Below are 26,896 nucleotides of genomic sequence, written 5' to 3' on the forward strand. Positions count from 1 at the left end.
CTTTAAAAATCTTGAAAAACACTTTAAAGGCAGATTTTCATAAAAAAAATACATTCTTTCCTTGGGCCTGAAATAAATAAACTTGCAGGTGTAAAGTGAAGCCAAGAATCCTAAAGTTTGAAAATGTACTATCACAATAGAAAAAAAATGGAGGGTGGGGGATGCAACTTTCGGTATGATATATTCACAACTGGAGAGAAAAAACTTAGGCGTGACTTCCTTTCTTGAAAAAAATGTATATGATGGCGCTGGCTCAAATACAAGCAAAAACTTAACTTTTTTGGCCTCAAGCAAGAATTATACATACCTTTCAAAATTGTAATATCACACTCCTTGATCCAACCAAAGGTCCATATCTTCTCTAAAAATCGCGAAAGTTAAAACCAAACCACTTTCTCGTAATAAACAGAAACTAGCAGCATTAGAAAAGAAAAAGAAAGGGACAAAACTGAAGTGTTGCTCCCACTCCCCCCCCCCCCCAAAAAAAAAACTTTATATGTAGAACTTCAATTTCAGTTAAGCTAGAATTTACATATACACGGAAAATCAAAACAAAGTAGACTGTAAATTTGACAAAAAATAAATCAATTCCAAATATTCTAGCAGCCGTCCCTCCCTTCCTCCACGTATCACTAGCTGCACCAGTAACCAAAACGTTTGCACCAGTAACTAAAACGTTTAAAAATATTCTAGCAGCCGTCCCTCCCTTCCTCCTCATATCACTAGCTGCACCAGTAACTAAAACGTAGTAACAAAGCCCGAATTATATTAAAAGCTTTATTTTCGGTAAACAAAGAAAGAACATTTTCGTCAAGCCTTCAATAGGCAGTGTAGGAAAAGACGAAACAAAAAACAAACAAAATCTAACCACAGAATTAAAACCAAATTAACCAAATCAAAATAAAAAGAAGAATGAACAGAAGAAATGAAACTTATCGTGCAAAATGACCCTATCAAACTGGCCCTAAAGTGTACAAAACTATCAACTGACTTTATGTACATACAACAATATCACGAATAGGATAATAAAGGAACAAAACAGAAAAAAGGAACAGGTTCAAATACACAGAAGTATACAACAAAAAATACATCGGAAAATGATTTCAAAATAAAGTGTTTCAGACGTTCTATTTCTGCTTATTTCTCATGAAGATATTTACGTACAATTTCCTCATCCAGAACGGTATCATAAGACTGAAGGAGGGGAATAGGATTATTCTATAGGCATCTCTCCAGAAAAGTCTTTGGCTTTGAGCCCCCTTAAAGATGAAACAAAATTAAATAAAAAAAGCGCATATGACTAAGTCCTATTCATCAGAAAATGGAATTTTTATGGTTTCTAACAGGTAAGCAGGCAGGGGAGAGGGTAGAGGAGCTAATTCCTTAATCTCAAAAATTTTCCACTTTCCACATAGCTTTACACGAATTTCAAATAGTTCGCCTAGTTTTTCCTATTTTAATGAATCCCCTTCCCCCTTATAATAAATCCTTGCATGGGTGCTTGAATCCTAGTCAGATACTTGATAAAAAAGACTATTTCCATTTTGAACACGCCAAAAATACTTTAAGATTTCTTCCGTGTCTTCCTCATGAAATGGAAGAAATCTTAAAGAAGAAAAGATTAGAAAAATGAAATAAAATACAAGAAAAAAACATCGTCATTAAATAAATGCAATGCTATGTACCAATTGAGAACGAAAATCAGCTAACTTAATTTGATAATTATCAAGATAACACTTGTTCACTACTGCACATTTATAATCACAGTCTGCCAAATTACTCACATTGACTACAAGCCCGTGTTGAACGATGTTATCCGATACTACAATGTCCAAAGGATTAAAATCATATTGCAGGTACAAACATGTAAAAACAATTATCAAGTAGGATAGATAGAAAGAACCAAATATAATAGACTGAAGATTTTCGTTGAAAAGCATTTTGGGTTGTTCAATGTAATGGTAAGTTCAAGCCAGTAAAAACAATTAATTGGCCCGGGAAAATGTTTACATTAACGTTAACCGGAAAAGAAAAAAGAATCAGGACAGAAATGGCGGGGCTATTGTAAACCATCAAAGTATGCTTCTGCTATACCCTGATTTCTCGGGCTTTCCCCGAATTTCACAGAAAAGAAAAACCTGGTTCTCCAAAATTTTCTGAACGATAACGCTGCAAAAATTAACCAATTGTATTTCGCGTTTGGGCATTTAAGAATTATAATTTTCAGGAAGAATTTGGTGAACCCAATTTTCTTCCAGAGAAATTCGCGGAAACCCCCAAACAATCGGGAATAGTAGAAGAAATGGTACCTGCCTCTATGACAGATTAAATCTTTCATTATTGACAGATTTTCACAATTGGGAAAGTTGGGAAAGAAAATTTTTCTGACATACAATTACGAACATTAACCAATTGTTTTTAGCGTTCGTGCATTTAAGAAATGTAATTTTTAGAGATATTTTGGAGAACCAAATTTTCTTCCAGGGAATTCAGGAAAACCCTGAAAAATTCAGCGATAATAGAAGAAATGGCATCTGCCTTTATGAGGATTTAATCAGCAGTAATTCCAAATAGATTTTACAGGACAGCAAAACGAAAAAAAATTTGGCTTTCGATTGTTATTACCGCATATTTGTTTATACAAGGAAGCTCTAAATTCCCCTTTCCCCCAGCTGATAAAATAGGCTAAATTTTGATATAAACACGACACAATTCCAACTATTTCTGTATTTGAAAAAAGAAGATATAACACAATTTGGAAAAATAGAATTTTCTCATTATACAAGAAGGAACTCCCCGCATGTCAAAACATTCATTAAACCCAAATAATGCATAATGATGTGGATCGGCCCAACCAACCGAACGCATTTCATTTAATAAAACGAAATATGAATACCTCTTGGACAAAAAGTGATCCATAACCTCCTTTGAATAACTGCAGAAGGTGGCCATTCTAGTTTCGAATATTTTTTACACTATTAAAGATCGGATATTACATCGTTTTACAGGTTGATAGAACTGGTGCTAGTGTCAACAAAAAACAACGCCATCTAGCGTTTGGCGACATGTGACATTTTTTTTCGGTGTAAAAATAAGAATAATTAATTTAATTAGTGTGATCGGTAAAATTAGGATATTAATAAGTATCTGATCTCAGCTAGTGACAAAAAAAGACTACAAAGCTTGAAAAATACTTTATTTTTTATTTAAGCTATATTTTTTTTAAAGCCAGTTTCCACTCTTAGAAGTTACTCATACTCTTTGTCATGGAATGTCTTTCCTAAACACATTTTGCAAGTACACTTTAAGTTGTTTCTTCTTTCTAAAAAGAAAGAGTATCTGCAGAAAATCAAAAGGTATTTTAATAGCTGTTAATTTAAAAAAAAAAGTATAACCGCAAATTAAAACACATTGCCTGCAAAAACTGGCTTTGACCAAACGAACAGAATCGATCTTTTTTATTATTTCGGTTTTATTTTATTTTGTATTTATTCCAAAAATCAGCTCATAGCTTTGTTTTAATCTTACCTTTGCTTTCTAGTCAACAACTTCAATTTTCGAGATTCAAAATTTGCGAGGACAAATTTGCAATATCTTAAAAGCAGCGTGGGGAATGAAGTAAAAATTTAGAGGCATTGCCGGGAAAAGAAGGGCCATGAGTAAAGGGACTTCAAATTTTTGTATTAAGGGAGAGGGGGGAAAGAAGGAAGTAAACAATTTTTCTCTCTATTCATCATGATTTCTCACACTGTAAGCTCTCGCGAGACTTACAATTATTCCAGAGTTAAGTAGCAAGGTAAATTGTAATAAGACATAAACAGATTTTGCAGAAATCACCGATCGATCATATATAGGTCTTTCTTTGCTAAAATGTGTCTTAAATTTAGAGGCTGAAGCAGAACACCGATAGTAAAGCAGAGGGCTCTCTGAACTGAGTCAACCAATTCTTCACCCTCAGCATTTTCAAGCCGCATGCATTGGCGTTTATGGGATAAAAATAAGAATTTAGCAGCTACGATACTGTATCCCTGACTGCTCCCCTCACGTCAGACATGCCATTTCTGTGTACCTACGCCATATACACCATGCATGTTTTAAGCGAAAATGCCATTTTAGCTTATGCAAAAAATGTGTAGTTTCGAAAATGGATTGAAGACGCAAACTTCAAAGATGCAGTAGAATGTTCTGCAACTTGAATAAATTTATTAACTTCCTCTCAAATCAGCGGAATGATATGCTAATATAATTTTTTATATAAGTGATTGGAATTAAGGGCGAATTTAAGTTTTTCTTAACATTCATGTCTGAGTTATTTGCTAGAAAACGTAAGAATTAACACCTTTCACATCCTTATTAAGACCTCGGTATTTTGCATATGAAACAGAACTATTGTATACTTGTTAAGACCTTTATTCAAATTCTTTAAGTAGGTCTATTTTTTGTATGATTTTAACAACAGAAACAATAATAGGAAGCTTATTTAGATATAATACTGTAAACATTCAGCATGCGTCACACTGGCGATTACTATGAACTGCGACATAAGAATTGAGACAAACGCTTTGAAACTGCAATTTTCTTACAAGGAACACATAAAAAATATGGACAAGTAACGTAGTTCAACACAAAACTCCAGTTAAACATTGTTAATTTATGTAGAGGAATACAGTTCACAAAAATAAATAACTTTTCCTATATTTATTCCACTAGGAATCCACAAGTTTCCTCAACAGCTTGAGTTAGTTTATCATACATTTGTGTGCGATTTTCATACGCGGGCAAGTCAAGTCGATTGAAACAAGTGTGTGCTTTTGGTAGATGATCAACTGGTGTGTCAATTACATGAAGCGTAAATAATCGCGGGCCTGCAGCTCCTGTTGCACCTAGAAAACAGAGAGTAAAATAGAAAGAAGTAAAAGGAAAGACTAACAAAGGAAACCGGTTGGTAAAAGAGAAAGTCGACAGAAACGACGAAAAACTTGTGAAACGGGAAAATGAAATTTAAAAGTCAACCCTGGAGAAAGACAGAAAAGAATAGAGTACCGAAGGAAACCGGTTGGTAAAAGATAAACTCGACAGAAACGACGCTAAACTTATGAGACGGGAAATTGTAATCTATAATTCAACCCTGGAGAAAAAAGTAAAATAAAAGAGTCCCGAAGGAAACCGGTTGGTAAAAGAGAAAGACGACAAAAACGACGCAAAACTAATGAGACGGGAGAAATTGTAATATATAATTCAACCCTGTATATATAATGAAAACAATAGAGTACAGAACTAATGCGATTGTTACCCTATAATCTCTATTAAAATTACTATAAACTAGTGAGACAAGAAAATGTAATTTATGCTTAAACAGCGGAGATATATGTAAAACACAAGAGTACCGAATGATACCGGTGGGTAACAGAGGGAGACGACAGAAACGAACGAAAACTTATGAGAAGGGAAAATGTAATCTATAATTCAACCCTGGAGAAAGAAGGAAAAGAAATGAGTCCCGAAGGAAAGTGGTTGGTAGAAGAGAAAGTCGACAAAAACGACGCAAAACTAAAGAGACGGGAGAAATGTAATCTATAAGTAAACCCCGGAGAAATAATGAAAAGAAAAGAGTCCCGACGGAAACCGGTTGTTAAAAGAGAGAGTCTACATAAACGACGCAAAACTAATGAGACGGGAAAATGTAATCTATAAGTCAACCCTGGACAAAGAATGAAAAGAAAACAGTACCGAAGGAAACAGGTTGGTAAAAGAGGAATTCGACTGAAACGACTGAAAACTTATGAGACGGGAAAATTTAATATATAATTCTACCCTGTATAAAAAAGTAAAATAAATGAGTCCCGATGGAAAGCGGTTGTCAAAAGAGAAAGTCGAAAAAAACGACGTAAAACTAAAGAGCCAGGAGAAATGTAATCTATAAGTAACTCCTGGAGAAATAGGGAAACCAAAAAAGGCCTAAAGGAAACCGGTTGGTAAAAGAGAGAGTCGACAGAAATGACGCAAAACTTGTGAGACGAGAAAATGTAATCTATAAGTCAACCCTGGAGAAACAAGGAAAAGAACGGAGTACCGAAGGAAACCGGTTGGTAAAATAGAAATTCTACTTAAACGACAGAAAAATTATGATACGTTAAATTGTAATATATAAGTAAACCCTGGATAAATAAGGACAAGAAAAAATTAACTATATACAGCTTGTTTTAGAATATACAGACCAAAACAAAGAGGAAAAACAAATGAGACAGGAGAAGTGTAATCTAAAATTAACTCCTGGATATCCAAGGACAGGAATAGAGGTCTGAACTAACCCGATGGGTAAAAGAGAAAGTCGATTGAAACGACGAAAAACTTATGAGACGAGAAAATGTAATCTATAAGTCAACCGTGGAGAAAGAAGGAAAAGAAAGGAGTACCGAAGGAAACAGGTTGGTAAAAGAGAAAGTCGACTGAAACGACAGAAAACTTATGAGACGGGAAAAAGGAATCTATAATTCAACCCTGGAGAAAGAAGGAAAAGAAATGAGTCCCGAAGGAAAGTGGTTGGTAAAAGAGAAAGACGAAAAAAACGACGCAAAACTAATGGGACGGGAGAAATGTAATTTAAAAGTCAACCCTGGAGAAAGAAGGAAAAGAATAGAGTTCCGAAGGAAACCGATTGGTAAAAGATAAACTCGATAGAAACGACGCTAAACTTATGAGACGGGAAATTGTAATCTATAATTCAACCCTGGAGAAAGAAGGAAAAGAACTGAGGACCGAAGGAAACCGGTTGGTAAAAGAGGGAGTCGACAGAAACGACAGAAAACTTATGATACGGTAAAAAGGAATATATAATTCAACCCTGGATAAATAAGGAAAATAAATGAGTCCCGAAATAAAGTGGTTGTTAAAATAGAAAGTCGACAAAAACGACGCAAAACTAATGGGACGGTATAAATTTAATTTAAAAGTAAACCCTTTATAAAGAAGCAAAAGAAACGAGGTCTGAAGGAAACCGGTTGTTAAAAGAGAGTCGAGAGAAATGACGCAAAACTTGTGAGACGAGACAATGTAATCTATAAGTCAACCGTGGAGAAAGAAGGAAAAGAACGGAGTACCGAAGGAAACAGGTTGGTAAAAGAGAAAGTCGACTGAAACGACATAAAACTTATGAGAGGGTAAAATGGAATCTATAATTCAACCCGGTAGAAATATGGAAAAGAAATGAGTCCCGATAGAAAGTGGTTGTTAAAATATAAAGTCGAAAAAAACGACGCAAAACTAAAGAGCCGGGATAAATGTAATCTATAAGTCACCCCCGGAGAAAGAAGGAAAAGAAAAGAGTACTGAAGGAAACCGGTTGGTAAAAGAGAGTCGACAGACACGACGCAAAACTTGTGAGACGGGAAAATGTAATCTATAAGTCAACCCTTGAAAAAGAAGCAAAAGAAAGAAGGACCGAAGGAAACCGTTGGTTAAAAGAGAAATTCGACATAAACGACAGAAAAATTCTGATACGGTAACTTGGAATATATAATTCAACCCGGGATAAATAAGGACAATAACTGAGTCACGATGGAAAGTGGTTGGTAGAAGATAAAGACGACAAAAACGAGGCAAAACTAATGGGACAGGAGAAGTGTAATCTATAAGTCAACCCCGGAGAAAGAAGGAAAAGAAAAGAGTTCCGAAGGAAACCGGTTGGTAAAAGAGAGAGTCGACAGAAACGACGCAAAACTTGTGAGACGAGAAAATGTAATCTATAAGTCAACCGTGGAGAAAGAAAGAAAAGAAAAGAGTGCTGAAGGAAACCGGTTGGTAAAAGAGAGAGTCGACAGAAACGACGAAAACTTGTGAGGTCGACTGAAAGTCGACTGAAACAACAAAAAACTAATGAGACGGGAAAATGTAATCTATAAGTCAACCCTGGAGATAGAAGGAAAAGAGTACCGAACGAAACCGATTGGTAAAAGAGAAAGTCGACTGAAACGACGAAAAACTTATGAGACGGGAAAATGTAATCTATAAGTCAACCCTGGAGATAGAAGAAAAACAAAAGAGTACCGAACGAAACCGATTGGTAAAAGAGAAAGTCGACTTAAACGACGCAAAACTTATGAGACGGGAAAATGTAATCTATAAGTCAACCCTGGATAAAGAATTAAAAGAAAAAAGTCCCGAAGGAAACAGGTTGGTAAAAGAGGAAGTCGACTGAAACGACATAAAACTTATGAGACGGGAAAATGTAATCTATAATTAAACCCTGGAGACATACGGACAAGAAAAAAGTAACTAAGGACACAGGTTGGTAAAAGAGAAAGTCGACAAAAACGACGCAAAACTAATGAGACGGGGAAGTGTAATCTATGAGTCAACCCTGGAAATAGAAGAAAAAGAAAGAAGTAACAAACGAAACCGATTGGTAAAAGAGAAAGTCGAAATAAACGACTGAAAACTTATGAGACGGGAAAATGTAATCTATAAGTCTACCCTGGAGACAGAAGGACAAGAAATGAGTCCCGATGGAAAGCGGTTGGTAAAAGAGAAAGTCGACAAAAACGAGGCAAAACTAATGAGACAGGAAAATTTAATCTATAAGTCAACCCTGGAGAAAGAGGTAAAAGAAAAAAGTACCGAAGGAAACCGGTTGGTAAAAGAGAAAGTCGACTGAAACGACAGAAAACTTATGAGACGGGAAAATGTAATGATAAAATGAAAATATAAAGATAAAATGAATACAGCACATGGGTTAAAAAAGTGCAAAGGTTTTATTTTTAAAAGAACTACGGTTTTTGTTTTATTATTTCATATTTGAAAGAAATTTGAAAGAGATTAATAACTGATGATGTAAGCACACTATTTGCTTCATTCTTTTTTACTGAAACAAGGATTAAAGATATTAAAACAAAACTAACTAATAACTAACATGGGAGTAAAAATAAAACGTTCCCAGAGTATTTAAATTGCGACATCAAGACTCAATGTCTCACTGTAAAAGATTAAGAAGTTTCATTGTGAATCTAAAAAGGAACAATTTATTTCAACTCCCATCCAAGCCAAGCTCTATTCTCGCCAAAAAAACAACGCCTACTGCCTTTTCTAAAACCATCTTCGTTACCGCCGTTGTTTGTTAGACATCCCTTTTAACACGAATCCACTTAGCCAAACATTGATAACAAATCAAAGTTATACCAAAAAAAGATTGAACCCCGAAATTCAGTGATAAATCCAACAAGAGTAAATTCTTATACCACTAAAAACTAATGGACATCACAAGCTCCAATCGCACCAACTTACAAAAATCGGGAGACATGCAAAAACAAAAAGAGAGATATATTTAGATAGCTAATTTCATGGTTATAGTTCAGTTTGTGACAATTCCTCTTCACCATCCTCTCCCTAATGGTCTCGTGTATAGCCTTAGAATACAATCAGACTAAAATAAAACACTAAAATAACGAATTACTTTATAATATGCAGTAGTTATATTAACCAGAGCATAGTATATCCTTTCATTATTATTCACATTTGAACTAATTTTCACACTCAACTATTATCCACATTTAAATGAAGAGTAAAACACAAACTACTAAAAATAAAAAAGTACAGAATAATATAGTTCACATTCATGAATTTACCATTCAAGAACAGATAGTGTTATGATGTCATAACACTATCGACAGATTATGATGTGATAAATCGTGTGGAAACAGAATGGATAAGGATTATGGATTAGGATTAAGGATAAGGATTATGAAGTGTAAGAAAATTGAGAACGTGTTTGGTATAAAGTAGAAGGGAATAGTTTTTGTGTCTTGGTGGGCAAGGATGTGTTGTTAAAAAAAGGGAAAAAATAATAATAATAAAAGGAGAGTTGAGAAAAATTATAGGGTTTAAGGGTTTAAGGTTTTAAATTTGTATGTTTTTGTTTTTTCATTTTGTGGTAAGGATCTAGGTAGAAGATTAGAAAATGGAGTTCTTAATTTTGGTATATGGAATAAGAGCAGATTTTAAGTTAAATATTTCGAACTTGTAATGAAGTGTTTGATTTTAGAGTTTAATTAGAATTTTCATATTATAATAGTTAGCTTCAGGATTTGTTCAGGATTTTTAAGTTTATTTATTAGGTAAGATTTAAATCTAATTGAATAGTTATAATATAGGATTTTATGAATTTTTAGATTATAGATTTTAGATTTGGTCATTTTTTTAATGTTGGTTGGGAATTTATTTTAAAACTAGTGGAATTTATTTTATATATTGAGGGGGATACGATTCATCTGGATTGTGAAGTATTTGACTTTTGGGAATTGTTTTGAAGATTATTGTAGATACCTAACGACCCAAGATCCAGCGAAAGTAGTGTGTTGAAATGTGATATATTACAAAAAAATGGTGTTATATACTTACTTTTTTATTTGATTTATGTTAATATAGTGAAGATTGTTTTAAAGTATTATGAGAAAGATGAATATATTTTAAAGTACAGAAACGTATATGCATTGTAAAATTGCATTTTAATGGTATATGTTATAGGCCTAATTAATGGGAGGAGTCACTTGTCGCCGTGGGTAGCTAGAATGAGAATGTTGAAATAGTTGTATGGTAAATTAATGGATGGAGAATTGTATGAATGAAAAAAAAAGGTTTTTAGGAAAAATGTAGATAAAAGGTACCAGGAGAGAAAAGATTATGTACGTGAGGAATTTAAAAGATGGAAAGCTATAGAACATTAATTAGGAGTTAAGATAGATAAATAGTAAAGAGAAGGAACAATAGATAACTAGGGACAAACTAGATTAAAAATAATCAAAGAGTCTTAGATGAAAAAAAAGAAGAAAGAAACAGGATTGATTTTTTTTTCCTTTCAGGAGTATGAAAAGGAAACAATAACCGGTTTGATTCTATCCATTACGTGATGTATCACCACTTATTATTGAGAAAACAAAAAGAAGAGGAAGCGCAGAAAGGTGGACGAAATACCGCTGGAAAGAAAAGAAAGAAAAGAAGAAGAATTTCAAATATGCATTAGAAGATAATTTTGTATCTTTTCAACATTATAGTCTATTTTTGATAAAAAAAAAAGAAAGAAAAAAGAACAGATAGTGTGAAATGTCTTGTGGCAGCTTAAAGGAAAACTTCCAAGCACACGTAATTAAAAATAGACTGATTTATTTCATTCATTTGATGAAACTGAAATACAAGCATGCATATTAGTTTTTTTTGCATGCATTTGACAATCTTATGACTCAATTACTCCTTTCTTTAACAGCAATCTGCTTAAAAGAAAACACGAAAAAAGATATCTAAACTTAAGCTGTCATTGGGCTCTAAGGAGCGGGTGGAGGTTAAACCAGTTCCTATGCATTGTAAAGTCCATCAAAACAATTAAATACCAAACATCCCGATTATCATACTAGTTTTATGGATTTATAAACATACACACACATAAAATAACGAACTAGAATCATTCCATGAGACCCAGAGTGCAGTCACTAAAAATAAAGAGATTTACATATCCCTTTAAAACTGAAATTATTTAGAGCATCACCAGGAGTCTTAGACCAGAATATGGGGTCTGGACACAAAAGAAAAACTCTAACTCTGAATGTGTTGGTTAAGTCATTAAAATCCTGATATTTTCGGCTAGTCTTGTTTCATAACTTCGCTAACTATTATGTTGCTAGTTGGCAACCATGGTCACTTACACTTGTTGCAGTAAAACTAAAGTCGGTATTTCGGTACCCGGATTAGACCTCTATGGGCCTAAAGTCGGAATTCCCGGGGGCTCAGCTTTTGGCACCCAAAAAAGTTGCAGCTATTTAAAATCGAGGATGCTGGTTGTTAATTTCGGCGATCAGGAAAATCCATATAGTATTGTCGATAACATGATAATCCATACGATTGGTACAAATAGCATTAGTATTTGTAGAAAAATGTTTTGCTAGGAAAAATTAGTCAACAATGTAGATGAATGAAAACAGGGAATGATTTTTCATTGATGAGCTACCTCAACCCCGCTCCATCAAGAGCCATAAATATAAGGTTATAAGAATGGAACATTTGTGTCTTCTACAAAATGCCCTTGGTTGCTCTAACCGAGGGCAGTTCCAAGGAAAAACTTCTCAGAGGTCCCACCCCTTAAAATATTCCCGGCAATCTCCCCCCCCCCCCTAATTTGAAAAATACTTTCGTTTTTTATCTTTATTTAGCCAAAAAAATGAAAAGGTTCCATTTTAGATTTTCAAAACTACTTTCGTGTCTTCAATAAAAAGATATAAAAAGAATCCCCCCCCCCATCTTCTCATGAATCGTTGCTACTGCTAGGAACCAAATTAAAAACTGTCAGAACAGAATCAGTAGGATAATTTTGTTTGCAACTCGATAGATGTTAAGGATGAAGATCTATTCATTACACTGAACTCGAGTTTCAAGAACGAAAAATATATTGCTTTTCGTGAGTGACCATGGGCCAAAGAATGATGAACACAACTTTGCAGTTGCTTTTATATTTAAAAATTGATTTTAAGCAGGAGGGCTGAGTCCTTGACACCAATTTAGGGATCACAGACGTCTGTTGCAGGATTAAAAGCATTCAAAAGAGGCTTGAGGGGGGCTAGAATAAGCATGAATGAAGAGGGTTATAGGCCACGCTTATCATATCTATGCTTAGTTTTAGCTATCAATTTCTAGTTTGCTAATTAGGAAGCTGCTATCCCAACTTTAGATGCCCTGGGACCCCAAAGCCAATTAGCAAAATACTACCCGGATTTTAGATCTTAAAGAGCAGTTACCGGGTACTGAAGACCGAATTTTAGTGAGAATAAACTTGTTGCTTTTGAGTCTCCAGTCTGCTGCAGGGTTGCCAACATTTTGGTCCATGAACGAGTCCCTTGAGCATCCTAAAATGTCTTATTTTTAGCTAAGATGTGTCCATCTTGGAATCTCAGAAAGTAGTTTTTTTTACCAGTTGTATTATCAACCAAAAGACGCTTTGTAAACCTCTTTCAATGGGGCCACTTAACATCAAATTGAATGAAAACGATAAAAAATCCATATAAAACATTTATACAAAATGACTTAGTACGAAAGCATAAAACTTATATAAATACGTAAATCTTTTAATTTAGAAAAAATTCTTTATTAACGACATCTCTGGCAAAACCTGGATGCTAAGAAAAAAAAAACACAAGAAAAAGCACTACTTTGTTGAAGAATTAAATTTTTTTTAAACCAAAATATATATCCAGCAAGCAGGTATCCAGGATTTTTGTTCGGGGGGGGGGGGGGGGGGTTAACCCTTTTTTTTTTTAGCAACTTTTTTCTGGTAAGGTTTTGTCTTTACAGGTATTTTTTAGACTCATTTTCGACTCGGTCAAAAATTTCGGGGGTTCAAACCGGGTAACCTCTCCCAATGGATACGGCCTTGATATCCAGTTGAAAAACGTTTCTTATTATATCGTAAAGTTACAGAATGCCCTTTTATGTCCAAATTTCAAAAATATGTAACTTATTGGCACTTTTATGTCCAAATTTCTAAAATGTGTAACTTATTGGCCCTTTTATGTCGAAATTTCTAAAATATGTAACTTATTGGCCCTTTTATGTCCAAATTTCTAAAATATGTAACTTATTGGCACTTTTATGTCCAAATTTCTAAAATATTTAACTTATTGGCCCTTTTATGTCCAAATTTCTAAATATGTAACTTATTGGCCCTTTTATGTCCATATTTCTAAATATGTTACTTATTAGCCCTTTTATGTCCAAGTTTCTAAAATATGTAACTTATTAGCCCTTTTATGTCCAAGTTTCTAAAATATGTAACTTATTGGCCCTTTTATGTCCAGATTTCTAAAATATGTATCTTATTAGCCCTTTTATGTCCAAATTTCTAAAATACGTAACTTATTGGCCCTTTTATGTCCAAATTTCTAAAATGTGTAACTTTTTGACCCTTCTATGTCATTGCGTCCCGACATATTGGAACGTGTTCTTTTGACATAAAATCAGTCCAGCTGGTAACCCTGGTCTGCTGAAAACTTTGTTTTAAAATGTCCTCCTTATTATTTAATAAACAACGTTTCTTTTCCGGATTTATTTTACTTCAGTCAAGTTTGTATTCAGAGGCCAAGAGTGAGAGTGCCAAGTACAATTATTTTCAAATATCAAGCTATTCACATGAATGAAAAACAATGAATATATCTATCAATCATTTAGCGTTTTCTTTTGCATAGCTACTCAACAATTTCTAAAATAGAGACTGCCGAATTAATGGAATGAACTAAAATAAAAGCAAAGCAATACACTAGGCTTCCGAAAAAATCCAACACAAGGGTGCAAATTACGGATGGGTGGGGGTATTTTGAAAATATCTTCTTTTGTGTCTTCATCAAAACAAAACTGGATAAAAAATCCTAGCTATCCAATGGAATAATATAGACCCCTTAGTTTTTTTCAACTAACCACACAAACTTTTACTAATTGGCACCCTAACCAAGTGGATGACACGCTAGACTTGCAATTTCATGTCCTACAGGCCGGAGGTTCAAATTCCGGTGTCACCAATCCTTTGGCTTAGGATGGCATTAATGGTGTGAGCCTGGAAGATCAGCCATCATGAGTCTTTGGAGCTTATGGTTAAATAATTTCCCACAAATCATCTGGATTTCAGATGCCACTTGGTACTGCTGCAAGTAATTAGCGTCCTACCAACAAAAATAATGTGATACTGAATTCTACTCAAAGGAAGAGTGCCTTAGTTCCACCTTCGAGTTCAGCTGAGACAGATATCTGTGTTCACCTGGGTTGACCAACGCAATATCAATTTTAACATTTGCTTAGGTTTGGGTTGGCGGGACAAAAATTATAAAATAAGTGAAAAAGATAATGCAGTGATTGGTTTATTAGACATTTGGTAGAGGAAAGTGAAAAGATTATAGACATATTCATAGTAGTTCGCAACGCAGGATTATTGATATGGACAGAGAAGCTAACAGCGATGAATGCTCAGAGGATTTTCAGACCCCTGGTCGTTATGGTTCTTGGAATTCAAAAGTTCCTTCGAAGAATCAAAGTTTGGCTCTCGGAGCCCTAATTCTGATTTAGGCAATTCCATATTTGGCTCTTGGAGTCCAAATTTTAATTTAAGGATTGTTCTAAAGAAAAGACTCCCCTAGTAAAAAGCGATACAGGATACATTTTTCTCAAAACCTAATAAAAAATGTAGACAGCACGTTTTGATAATGGAATGATCTAATTAGACTAGAAGAGAGGTTACCTTGCAGCGCTTTGAATCCCTGCAACGGTACTCTAGATGAGCCCGTGACGAACTGCAAAAGACGTGCTCTCATGTCTTCTGGATAGTCGTCTACAATCTGCCAAAACCATTGAACTACAGGTGTCTCTGGCGTACAGTGTTTTAATCTTGTGTTTGCTTTCCAGTCAACAACATCAATTTTCGAGATTCCGCATATAAGAAGCTCAAGTTCTTTTTCATCAAACGGCTTTAGAGAAGCAGAGGCAACCACTTCAAAAAAACCCTTTTGTAATGATAAAAACTGTTGCTCAGTGCCGCGCATGAATCGGTAGCTGACGTACAGCCTATAAAAATAAATAATTTTACACTCTCTCTAAGTGAACGTGCACATACATGAGTTAAAGAATTTCATTGTATTTAGTGGATTCTTACTCATTCTAGAGGGTAACGACTTTCTTATGTCATTTCTAAAGGTATAGGTATTCAATTAGATACCAAATACCGTTGATCTGACATAAATACTGATCGAAAAAATCCCAGCAGGGTCATTTGAAGGTAGTTAGTATAATTTTGAAAATTAAATATTAAGTATCATTTGATGGAGCTTTGGTGATGGATCATAAGCCTTTTCCGCAATCTTTTTTATTGGCACTTGAAACCTACACGAGAATATTTTTAGAAAGACCAATTTAGTCTATCTTATTTTGTTAAATTTATCCCTTTAGATAACTACTGAAAAATCAATAGAATTTTTTTTTATTCAAAAAGATATTACTAGTGCACTTAGCGCACATTATTAGTGGTGTTAGTTCACAGCTAGGCCTATTCAAAAGCAAAATATACAATTCTAAAACAACTTTTAAAAAATCCTAAAATGTTTACTCATATTCTTCCTAAAAACTTTTCACTTTACTTTGCCACCACCACCCCTAATGCACAAATATATAGCCCAAATTATAAACTTTTCATTCATTTTTACGTTGTTTGATTTTGTCCAAGTTGTTTCTTTGTCGTAAAATCTATTTGAAGAAAAAGGTGACGTATGGCAAAATGCATGAAACTTAATTAGGGCTACATATTTCCACAATGGGAGGGGGGAGAGGCGGATAAAGTAAAGCGCTCTTAGGAATAATACAAGTAAATATTTTAGGATATTTTAAATTGTTATCAGAACATTAGTGCTTCCTTTTGAGTGGACCCAGCTGTATCACCGGATTGACTGTTGAAATAGCTGACAATATTTGGAGTGTACAATCTTTTGGTCTGGCTATTTGTATAAAGAAGAAAAGTTTCTGCTTGTTGATCTTCCCAATTCAGTGTTGCAGTAAAGGAAAGAACTTACGCAATGAGAAAGATGTTAATAGTTGCGTAATAACCAAAATAAAAAGTTCTTAGAAAACCCGGCCTTCAGGAATGAACAGAACAAAGATGGAGCCAGGGACCAATAAGTGTTTCATTTTGATGTCCTTGGTGCTTCAAGAGATCCAAATTATTATTAAAAATAAATAAATAAATCAACAAGCAGAAAAGTTTCTGCTTGTTGATCTTCCCAATTCAATGTTGCAATAAAGGAGAGAACTTACGCAATGAGAAAGATGTTAATAGTTGTGTAATAACCAAAATAATAAGTTCTTAGAAAACCCGGCCTTCAGGAATGAACAAAACAAAGATGGAGCCAGGGGCCAATAAGTGTTTGATTTTGATGTCCTTGGTGCTTCAAGAGATCCGAATTACTAAAAAAAAATCAAAAAAAATCAACAAGCAGAAAAGTTTCTGTTTGTTGATCTTCACGATTCAATGTGGCAATCAAGGAGAGAACTCACGCAATGAGAAAGATGTTAATAGTTGTATAATAACCAAAATAAAAATTCTTAGAGAACCCGGCCTTTTTGAGTTTGAGTTTGTACGCATTTTCTCCTGTTTTTGTATGTTTTTTTTTTCTTTTTTCTTTTTTTTTTCATTTTCTTTCTTTTCGTTATACTCCATCGTCTTGCTTTGTATTTTTGATGGGTTATAAAATAAATAAATAAAAAAATTGTTTTGGTGCTTCAAGGTCATTGTCATTGGTGCTTTGAGAGATTCGAATTATTTACAACATAAGCTACCATCTAGCGTCGCTTTTGACAATAGACTGGAATTTTATTAAGACAGGCATATTAGTAGGGATCCATCGCAATTATTCGTAAGTAAATTTTGTCACCCACAACTATTCAATATCCTTTTTATCAGATCCATCCCATGATACAAGGGATGGTGTTCATGTCCGTATGCCTAGAACCATTCTTCCCGTTCGTATTTTTCTGCTTTATATAGAGTTACACTAAAACTGAATAGATTAAAAAATGACGTTAAAACTATTAATAATCGCCAATTTATTCGGGAAAACTATTCAGGAACTGTTTTTATTGTGGAACATATATTTAGATTTTTCTTTTTTTTATATATTTTTCACGTTGAATTTTGATTTTAAATAGTTTCAAGAGGTAAAAAAAAATTTATTTATTTTTATAAGGTTATTGATGATTTTTATCAGATACAAGATCCATAATTGGGCATCGCGTTTGGACATGCGCAAATACAAAGTATAAAATAATTTCAGAGAAGTGCAAATTTGGCTTTCAGAGTCTCAACTATTAGATAACACGTCTGGCACCTACTAGAGTGTCTACTAAATGTTTTATTTACAGAAAATAAAACAAACAAAAACAAAATGATAAAATTTCTGAACTTGGCATTAAAAAATCACAACAAAACTTTTACACAGTTAAACTTCAATTTCCCCGAATTTCACAGAAGAAAATCTTAAAAGCCCATTAACCCAAAAATATGAACGGTTCAGAACTTCTAATTAGTACTTCACATTGAGAGAGAAAATTGGTCTTAAAAATGCCCGTTTTAATTCGTATAAAAAGAAAATAGGAGACCAAAAAAGTTCCAATTTCGTTACTCGGCGGTATTCCCAAATCCGACTTTTTGGTTTATTTCCTAAAAACAAAAGTTTTTGTAAGCACGGCGGAAACTCAATTGTTGGTAACAAAACAATGACACACAACCAAAAATTCAGAACAACGTAATACTTGGGCAGTTGAATTAAATCACGTCGTCATCAAGCCATTGGCCAATTGGAGACAAAGCCAAGACAGGTAGTCAGAGAGAGGCAAAGCTGCCATAAGCCTTTTTCAGGATTGTATAAAAAAAATGATGTCATTTTCAATTGTTGTTAGATTTTGTCTATCATCCATCCATCCATCCTAGGGTAGAACTAAGGTAGACAGCCATAGAACTAATGGATGATCAAGATTTTTGGTTTGACTCATGACGGACAACATCAACTGGACTTGTATGCGAAAGGGGGGACTGTATTTGCTTGAACTCGCTTAGAGTCTGTGGCAGACTAGCGTGTTTTAGGATTGGCACATGACAGACAAGTCCCCTAGACTCGCAGGTGAACGGGTAGACCTATAGTTTTCCAGCTAGAAAACTTGTCCTGTCGTGGCACAGTATGTTTGATCATAGCTTGGTAATACGGGACCCAGAGAAACCTTGTTTGAACCTTGCTGTTGCGACACACTACGGGGCTGACGCAAAGACTTTAGTAGTCAAGAAGCGTCTTTAATTCGATTACTTTGTTTGAAAGTTTTTAAGGAGTGCTTGTGGGCCCAAAAAGAAGTCAGAGCAGCAAAAAAAAAAAAAAAAAAAAAAAAAAAAAAAAAAAAAAAAAAAAACAGAGGTCAAGTCAGAAAAGCCAGAGAATTTTTTACTCTGATTTGCTCGACATACCTTCGTCTGTAGCTTTTCCTAAGTTTTGTCACGAGGATTTCGTCAAAAGACATCCTTGGAAAGTCCTTTAGAGAGATGATTACAGTTATAAGATCAGAGAAGGAGAGAAAAACAAATTCAACTTATTCAACTTACTTCACATATTCCTTTTTATTTTCATCAGTCACAGGTATGTTCCTTCCATTGACTTTCAGATCGTGGACTTTTACCATTCCAAAACTATCTGTTTCTACACTAAAAGTTGTCTCCACCACATCACTCACTGGATTGTCCAGAAGCCAGGATAGGCTTCTATGTAAACCTGGATCAACGCCAGCTATATCCTCTAACGTAACCGGTTTATTAAGCAGCAGTTTATAGAAAGGCATTGTAAAGCCACCGTCGAGATGGTGGCCATGAAAGACTGCCATACCCATGGTTCTACCCACAAAGTGGAAATATGATAGATGCTCCTAAAAAAAAAAGTAAAGTTTATAGAAAAGCATTGTAAAGCCACCATCGAGGTGGTGGCCATGAAAGACTCCCATGCCCATGGCTCCACCGACAAAGCAGAAATATAATAGATGCTCTTAAAGAGAAAAGTTTATAGAAAGGTATTTTAAAGCCACCGTCAAGATGGTTGCCGTTAAAGACTACCAGCCCCATGGTTCTACCAACAAAGTGGGAATATGATAAATGTTCCTAAAAAAAAGTATAAAGTTTTTAGAAAGGCACTGCAAAGCCACAATCGAGGTGGTGGCCATGAAAGACTTCCATGCCCATGGCTCTACCAACAAAGTAGAAATATGATAGATGCTCCTAAAGAGAAAAGTTTATAGAAAGGTATTTCAAAACCACCGTCAAGATTTGTGGCCGTTAAAGTCTCTCAACCCTATGGTTCTACCAGGAAAGTGGGAATATGATAAATATTCCAAAAAAAAGTATAAAGTTTTTAGAAAGGCATTGTAAAGCCACCATCGAATTGGTGGCCATGAAAGACTTCCAAGTCCATGGCTCTACCAACAAAGTAGAAATATGGTAGATGTTCCAAAAAAGTATAGATTTTAGAAAGACGTTATAAAGCCCCATCGAGATGGTGGCCATGAAAGACTTCCATGCCCATGGCTCTACCAACAAAGTAGAAATATGATAGATGCTCCTATAGAGAAAAGTTTACAGAAAGGTATTTTAAAGCCACCGTCAAGATGGTGGCCGTTAAAGACTCCTAACCCCATTGTTCTACAAACAAAAAGGGAATATGATAGATGTTCCTAAAAAAAAGCATACAGTTTTTAGAAAGGCATTGTAAAGCCACCACTGAGGTGGTGGCCATGAAAGACTTCCATGCCCATGGCTCTACCAACAAAATAGAAATATGATAGATGTTCCTAGAAAGACAAGCTTATAGAAAGGTATTTAAAGCCACCGTCAAGATGGTGACCGTGAAAGACTCCCATGCCCATGGCTCTACCAACAAAATGTAAATATGATAGATGTTCCTAAAAAGCCACCATCGAGGCGGTGGCCATGAAAGACTTCCATGCCCATGGCTCTACCAACAAAGTAGAAATACGACAGACGCTCCTGAAAAGAGAAGTTTATAGAAAGGTATTTTAATGCCACCGTCAAGATGGTGACAGTGAAAGACTCCCACCCCAATGGCTCTACCAACAAAGTGGAAATGTGAAGGATGTTCCTAAAAAAAAAAAAAGTTGAGTTTATAGAAATTTATTGTAAATCCACCATCGAGGTGGCCGCCATGAAAGACTTCCATGCCCATGGCTCTACCAACAAAGTATAAATACGATGGATGCTCCTAAAAAGAGAAGTTTATAGAAAGGTATTTTAAAGCCACCGCCAAGACCTAACCTAACCTTCAAATACTCCCATCCCCATGGTTCTACTAACAAGGTGGAAATATGATAGTAAAAAGTAAAGTTTATAGAAAGGTTTTGCGAAGCCACTATCGAGATGGTGGCCTTAAAAGTCTGCAATGCCAAACTTTATCTTTTAACTTTTACTTCAGAAGGGGTAAAAAAAAAAAAAATAATAACAACGACGTCATATACCCTGGTACAACTAACTCAATATCCAACACTCAACTCTTTCCTTGACACACATCAATCAAACTTAAAATACAAGAAATAATAATATAAATACTCTTGATTTAATGCCATTTTTTTAATTTTACATGCTGTCAAAATTACATAAAGTTAATTACTACAATAAAACTAAATTACAAGATATCAAAAGAGAGAAAGTGAAAGGAAGAGAGACAGAGAGGAGAAGTTAGAGAGGCAAGACAGGGGGAGGGAGAGAATAGAGAGGGCGGTGAAAGAAAAGAGAGGGGAAGAAAGAGGAAGGGGGAGAGAGATAAAGGAGGGGGATAGAATAAATTGAGGAGGGAGAGGAGTAGAATCTTACCGGATTCACACCACTCTCTGAGTTGATTTGAAGGATGTAATTATCGTCTCTAACATATTGGAATAGACCATAGGCTGGATTGAGCATTTGCTTTGAAAGAAGATGAAGCCATTCTCTAGCCACACCTCCGTAATCCAGACCTTCTTCTCCCTTAAAGCGAACCATCAACCGCTTTCGGAGATCTTTTGGCCTTAATTTCATAACGATACGATACGAGTCCTGGAATATAGATTTATGATTAAGGTATTTGAACTTACCAGATTTATAATTTTTAAATACTTCTAAAATTGTAAACTAATTCTAAAATTAAAAAAAGATGAAAATTGATATGACTCAATATTTGAAAAAAAAAAGAAAATTGTAGTATATGCTGACCATCTTGCTTTTATTGGAGAGGACTGACAGCATTTTTACTAGAGAGGATTTTTCTTAGAAACTAAAATTACGCTAGAGGACCCTTAAGTGATGGCTGTAGACACGGACAAATCATACACCACTGCATAAGAGGCACTGAGAGTTTATGATGAGAATGCCTACGGAGGTAGTTTTGCTTGCCTCTTCAGATGGGATGTTGGGGACGGGGTACATAACCTTAACTAATAATAGTTTTTAATATAAGGAGATATTAGAAACAAGAATTACTAAATTTTTGGTAGCTTAAACGGAGAAATCCAACAAAGAAAAATAATTAATGAATATTTATTTTCCACTGATTTCGAACATTAACTCCATTTCTTCTTTGTTTGCACGACAGATTTAGGAAACTCCACGGGGCCTGCTTAATTATTATAGAACCAATATTTGAAATAATGTAAATTAAATTTGAAATGAAATTAAAACGACAAAGAAACAACTAGTTTTAGTTTTGATCAGGTACCCTCGTACATTTTAGAAATTCAACTATCTTAATGGAATTTTGAATGGAGGAACTACAACATTTGATTACCTACAAAAATCTTGGCATAATAAACAAAGGTTGTATTTCAAAGCTTCATTCGTCTTCTTCTAGTGTGAATTGTTGTGGGGACGTTTCCACATAATTTCAACACTGAGATCAAATTTCAAGCATTGCAGTGAATTGCTGCAGATGAGTTCAAACTCCAGGGCCCGTATTACCAAGCAGATATCAATCCTACTCCACCACTACAGGACTTAAAAATCCTTTTTTTTTCAATATGAACAGGGGACAAGACGTTGCTACCAGAACAAGTTGACCAGGTTACTTCAAGGGGCTACTAAGAACCTGCCAGGTCATTGGAAATAAAAAAAATGCTGCAACTGCGAGCTGCCACCAGCGATGAAATACAAAACCATTTCCAACATCTTACCGACAGCTTTGTTAGTCGTAATTTTACTCATGGTAAAAATGTATTTTGTTGTTAATACAAAATATCACTAAAACTAGTGCTTTAACAATTGATAAGCACAGTATAAATACAGAACCACCACAAAACGAAATGTCACATAAGAGCCGGGATGAACTAGTTTTTCTGTAGCTTTCCGAAAGTACAATTTTTGCAATAAATTTTCACGAAAAATCCACTTTTGGCTTTATCATTCAAAATATTTCCAATTTAAACCGTAAGACAATGAATTAGCATAAGCTTACCTCAAAGATTTCTTGACGAGACACTTCGATCCGACAATGACCTGACTGAGGCTGCATCGTTAGCAGTTCATTCCGCAACACTTTGATTTTGGCAACTAAGTCTCTCTTGTACTTTGGCAACGGCTCCTCTTCGCTCTTGGTGCTAGAACCACTTCCACACCTTTAACAAATAATACACTTATATTTGTCGCCAAATTATAACAAAATAATATATAATAATAATAATAGTTTACTTATCCATCATCTATAAAAGATTATAGTGGAGCAAGAAAAAAAAAAAAAAAAAATCAAACACACCAATAAAAAGAAACACTTAAATTATTATTGGAGAAAAAAGTCGTCTATCCAGTATATAATATATATATATATATATATATATACATAAATGCTCATTTAAAGAGATATATATATATATATATATATATATATATATATATATATATATATATATATATATATATATATATATATATATATATATATATATATATATATATATATTGATACCCTGGCATTTTCTGACCTGAAAAAAGATCTAGATAGGAAAATTGATACCCTGGCATTTTCTGACCTGAAAAAAGATCTAGATAGGTCACAAGTTTGAGAAAATACGTTTAGAGCCTTAATTTTGGAAAAAGAAAAGCATATTAGTGACGTCATATATATGAGCATTTTTCAAGAGCGTAAACTACATCATTTTCGCCCCAGGAGTGCAAATTGAATTTCAAATGAAAAAGCGACTTAAAACTAAAAATTAACACAATAATTATGCTATTACGGAGTTTAAATATTTGAGAAAATTATGATCGACTAAGGAACGGTTAAGCAGAAAAGGGGGAATTGAATTCACGACAAAATTTCTAAATTCAACTCAAACTGGTGATTTGCCACCCTATTAATTAAAACTAAAGAAAGAAATGATGATTATGCCGATTTTAGATATTTCAGAGGGCATAGGCATTGGAAAACATGATTCTGAATCAATCCGAACACTTAAAGTAAAAGACATGGAAAAAGTCTGAGGTAATGACGCACGAAAATTAAGCGAAAGCGAGATCTGCGGCTAGAAGACATTTTACAACCAGTATCACATCGAATACATCAAATCGTAAATGAAATCTGCTGACAGAAGAGAAGAGACAGCGAGAATCACAACTAGTTTCAGAAAAGAACAAATCTTATAAAATGGATGATTCTTTGATACACTACCAGGAAGAAGGAATTGAATCCACGCAAACTTTCTAAACTCAGTTGCTATTTCTTATTTGACACCCCATGACTTAAAAAATAAGAATAACTAATATATATACTCCTTTAAACGAGAAACTGTGTATTTATTTAAAACATCTTTTTGTTAGAATTATAAGCCTTTTTAGTATATTTCCCAGAGCGGTTGCTTCGAACCTAATCTGTGTCAAGGGTTAATTTAAAGCTCAAATTTCGGAAGGGTAACTACCTCCCGGGAAGTTATGATGTTGGTAGACTCCAGGATGAGAATTTGAGAGAAACTTTCCAGGAACAGTTGAATACTAAACTTGAGAGCTTAAAATTTGATAATGTGGAAGATGGTTGGAATAATTTTAGAAAAATAATTTGTGAAGTTGCTGAAGGTGTATTAGGGAAGAAAGCTAGATCTGCAGCTAAGAATATTAGTGAAAAAGCTTTATGTTTAATAGAAAGGAGAAAGGACTTGTACAAGAATTATCTGAGTGATAGATCATATGAAAATAAAAGAAATGTAAAGAAAGCGGAGAAAGTATTAAAAAATGAACTAAGGAGGTATGAAGTGGATGCCATGGATAAAATTGCCGAGGATCTGGAAGATGCAGCTAGACGGCATAATAGTAAAATATTGTACTGGCACGTTAACAAATTGAGAGGGAGTAGTCAATCCGGACTTGGCCAAGTTAAAGATAGGAATGGGGTCGCAATTAGCGATAAGGAAAAAACTAAAGGGAGATGGGCCGAACATTTTGAGAATTTGCTTAACTGAGATAGAGTTGCAGGAGAAAACATAGAGGAAAATGAAAAAGTTTGTGATACCTTATTGTGAAGGAAGATTTGTTTTGTGAGGCGGAATTAGCAACAGTACGAAAAGGATTAAAGAATAATAAGGCTCCAGGTGCTAATAGGGTGGTAAATGAGTTTCTTAAATATGGTGGCTCTGAGGTTAGAAATAAGTTACTGAAGATTATGAATATGATTTTTGAAAAAGGGGAAGTACCTAAGGATTTTAGGAAAACCTTAATTAGGCCACTTTATAAGAAAGGTGATAAAAGTGAGTGTTGTAATTGTCGAGGCTGGTTTCTGTAGGTAGTAAATTACTTAGTAATATGATACTTTTTAGACTGAGAGATGCCGCAGACAAAGTTTTAAGAGAAGAGCAGTGCGGTTTTAGAAAAGGTAGAGGATGTGTTGACCAAATTTTCACTCTCAGGCTAGTAATTGAGAAGTGCCTGAGTTTTCAAACACCTTTGGTCCTTGGTCTTATAAATAATGTGCAAGTGTTAGATTCTATCGATATAAGAGCTTTTAGCAAAGGTCTTATCCTTGTATAGTATACTACACGAATACATTAAAGTGATTAGTGCTATGTACGAGAATAACACTGCTGCAGCTGAGATAAGAAATGAGGTTAGCAGCTGGTTTTGTATTAAATCAGGAGTTAAGCAGGGTTGTGTTCTATCCCCTTGTGTATGGATTATTTTGATGGACTTTGTTTAAGGAGCACAGGAAAGGCAATGGGAGACCACGGAATCAAATGGGGAGGAAAAAGTCTCCTGGACTTGGATTATGCTGATGATTTAAGCATTCTAGAGGAAAGCGTGAGCAAAATAATGAAGTTTTAGAGGTTTTGCGAGTTCAGGGTGCTAGAATTGGTTTGAAAATTAATGTTAAGAAGACTAAGTCACTAAGGCTAGGAATAAATGAAGATGAAAAGGTGATGTTGGGTAATGAAAAGATTGATCAGATGGGCGGCTTTACTCACCTTGGTAGTAATATCAGTAAAGATGGTGGGAGTAGTCAAGATGTTGAACGTAGAATAGCGAAGGTTCAGGGTATTTTTTCACAGTTAAAATCTGGAAGGAAAGGAAGATAAATGTGTAAACCAAAATTAGAACCTCATTGACTACAAAGTAGACTGATAGCAAATTTAATTTTGAATGGAGAGCGCTTCAAAAAGCAAATAATAATTTGCTAGATGACGCCCAGAGAACTGTTTTTGGGATTGATTTGGGAACCCAGCTCAACAACTGAATGTTCAACAATAGGCTGTACAAGTAATTTGGCTCAATACCGCTTCATAGGTCTATAATGAAAGAAAGGTTGAGGTGGCTAGGGCACGTTGTGCGGATGAAGGATGACAGATTGCCAAAGAGTGTTCTATTCGGCCAACCATTTAGGGCTAAACATAAATCAGGTCGTCCCCGTCTGGGGTGGGAGGACGTCATAAAGAAAGATTTAAAGGAAATGGGAACTTCGTTGGCGGGTGTAAAAAGGAAGGCTTTGAATAGATTGGGGTGGAGGAGGAGCGTGCGTAGCTGTGTTGGCCTCAGGCAGCTTGGTGCTGCGGTGAGTTGTTAGTAGTAGTAGTAGTAGTAATCTGAAGTCATGACATCATAAAGAAGTTCACATTATCTGCAGTTAGATGACAAGCGATAACGAGAATCAATATATATAAGCCTACCGTGTGCCATGGCCAGGACTTTAAATCGGCTAGATAGTTTGTTTGTTTTTTCTTAAAACTGGGATATTGACATTTCTGGCCACAAAAACGATTTAAACAGGTCACAATTTAAAGAATAATTCGTATTTTTCCCATGGTGGTTGTATCGAATCTATGGTGAAGCCATGACATCTAG

General features: G+C 34.8%; 1 protein-coding gene across 1 annotated transcript in view; it reads right to left on the bottom strand.

Annotated features, from left to right (window-relative positions):
- Positions 1-773: 773 nt before the first annotated feature.
- Smurf (SMAD specific E3 ubiquitin protein ligase) overlaps positions 774-26,896 on the bottom strand; it is a 47,789-nt gene continuing 21,666 nt past the window's right edge. The window contains exons 8-12 of the mRNA XM_089086280.1: positions 23,034-23,193; positions 21,425-21,643; positions 19,157-19,473; positions 15,263-15,585; positions 774-4,883 (exon numbers count right to left, since the gene is read on the bottom strand). Of these exons, the coding sequence (XP_088942406.1) occupies positions 4,699-4,883; positions 15,263-15,585; positions 19,157-19,473; positions 21,425-21,643; positions 23,034-23,193 (1,204 nt within the window). The 3' untranslated portion in view covers positions 774-4,698. The remainder of the gene's footprint in view (positions 4,884-15,262; positions 15,586-19,156; positions 19,474-21,424; positions 21,644-23,033; positions 23,194-26,896) is intronic.

The sequence above is a fragment of the Artemia sp. Qi Xiang Cuo genome, chromosome 3 (genome assembly GCF_049724085.1).
Source record: "Artemia sp. Qi Xiang Cuo chromosome 3, ASM4972408v1, whole genome shotgun sequence".
In the NCBI taxonomy this organism is placed as follows: domain Eukaryota; kingdom Metazoa; phylum Arthropoda; class Branchiopoda; order Anostraca; family Artemiidae; genus Artemia; species Artemia sp. Qi Xiang Cuo.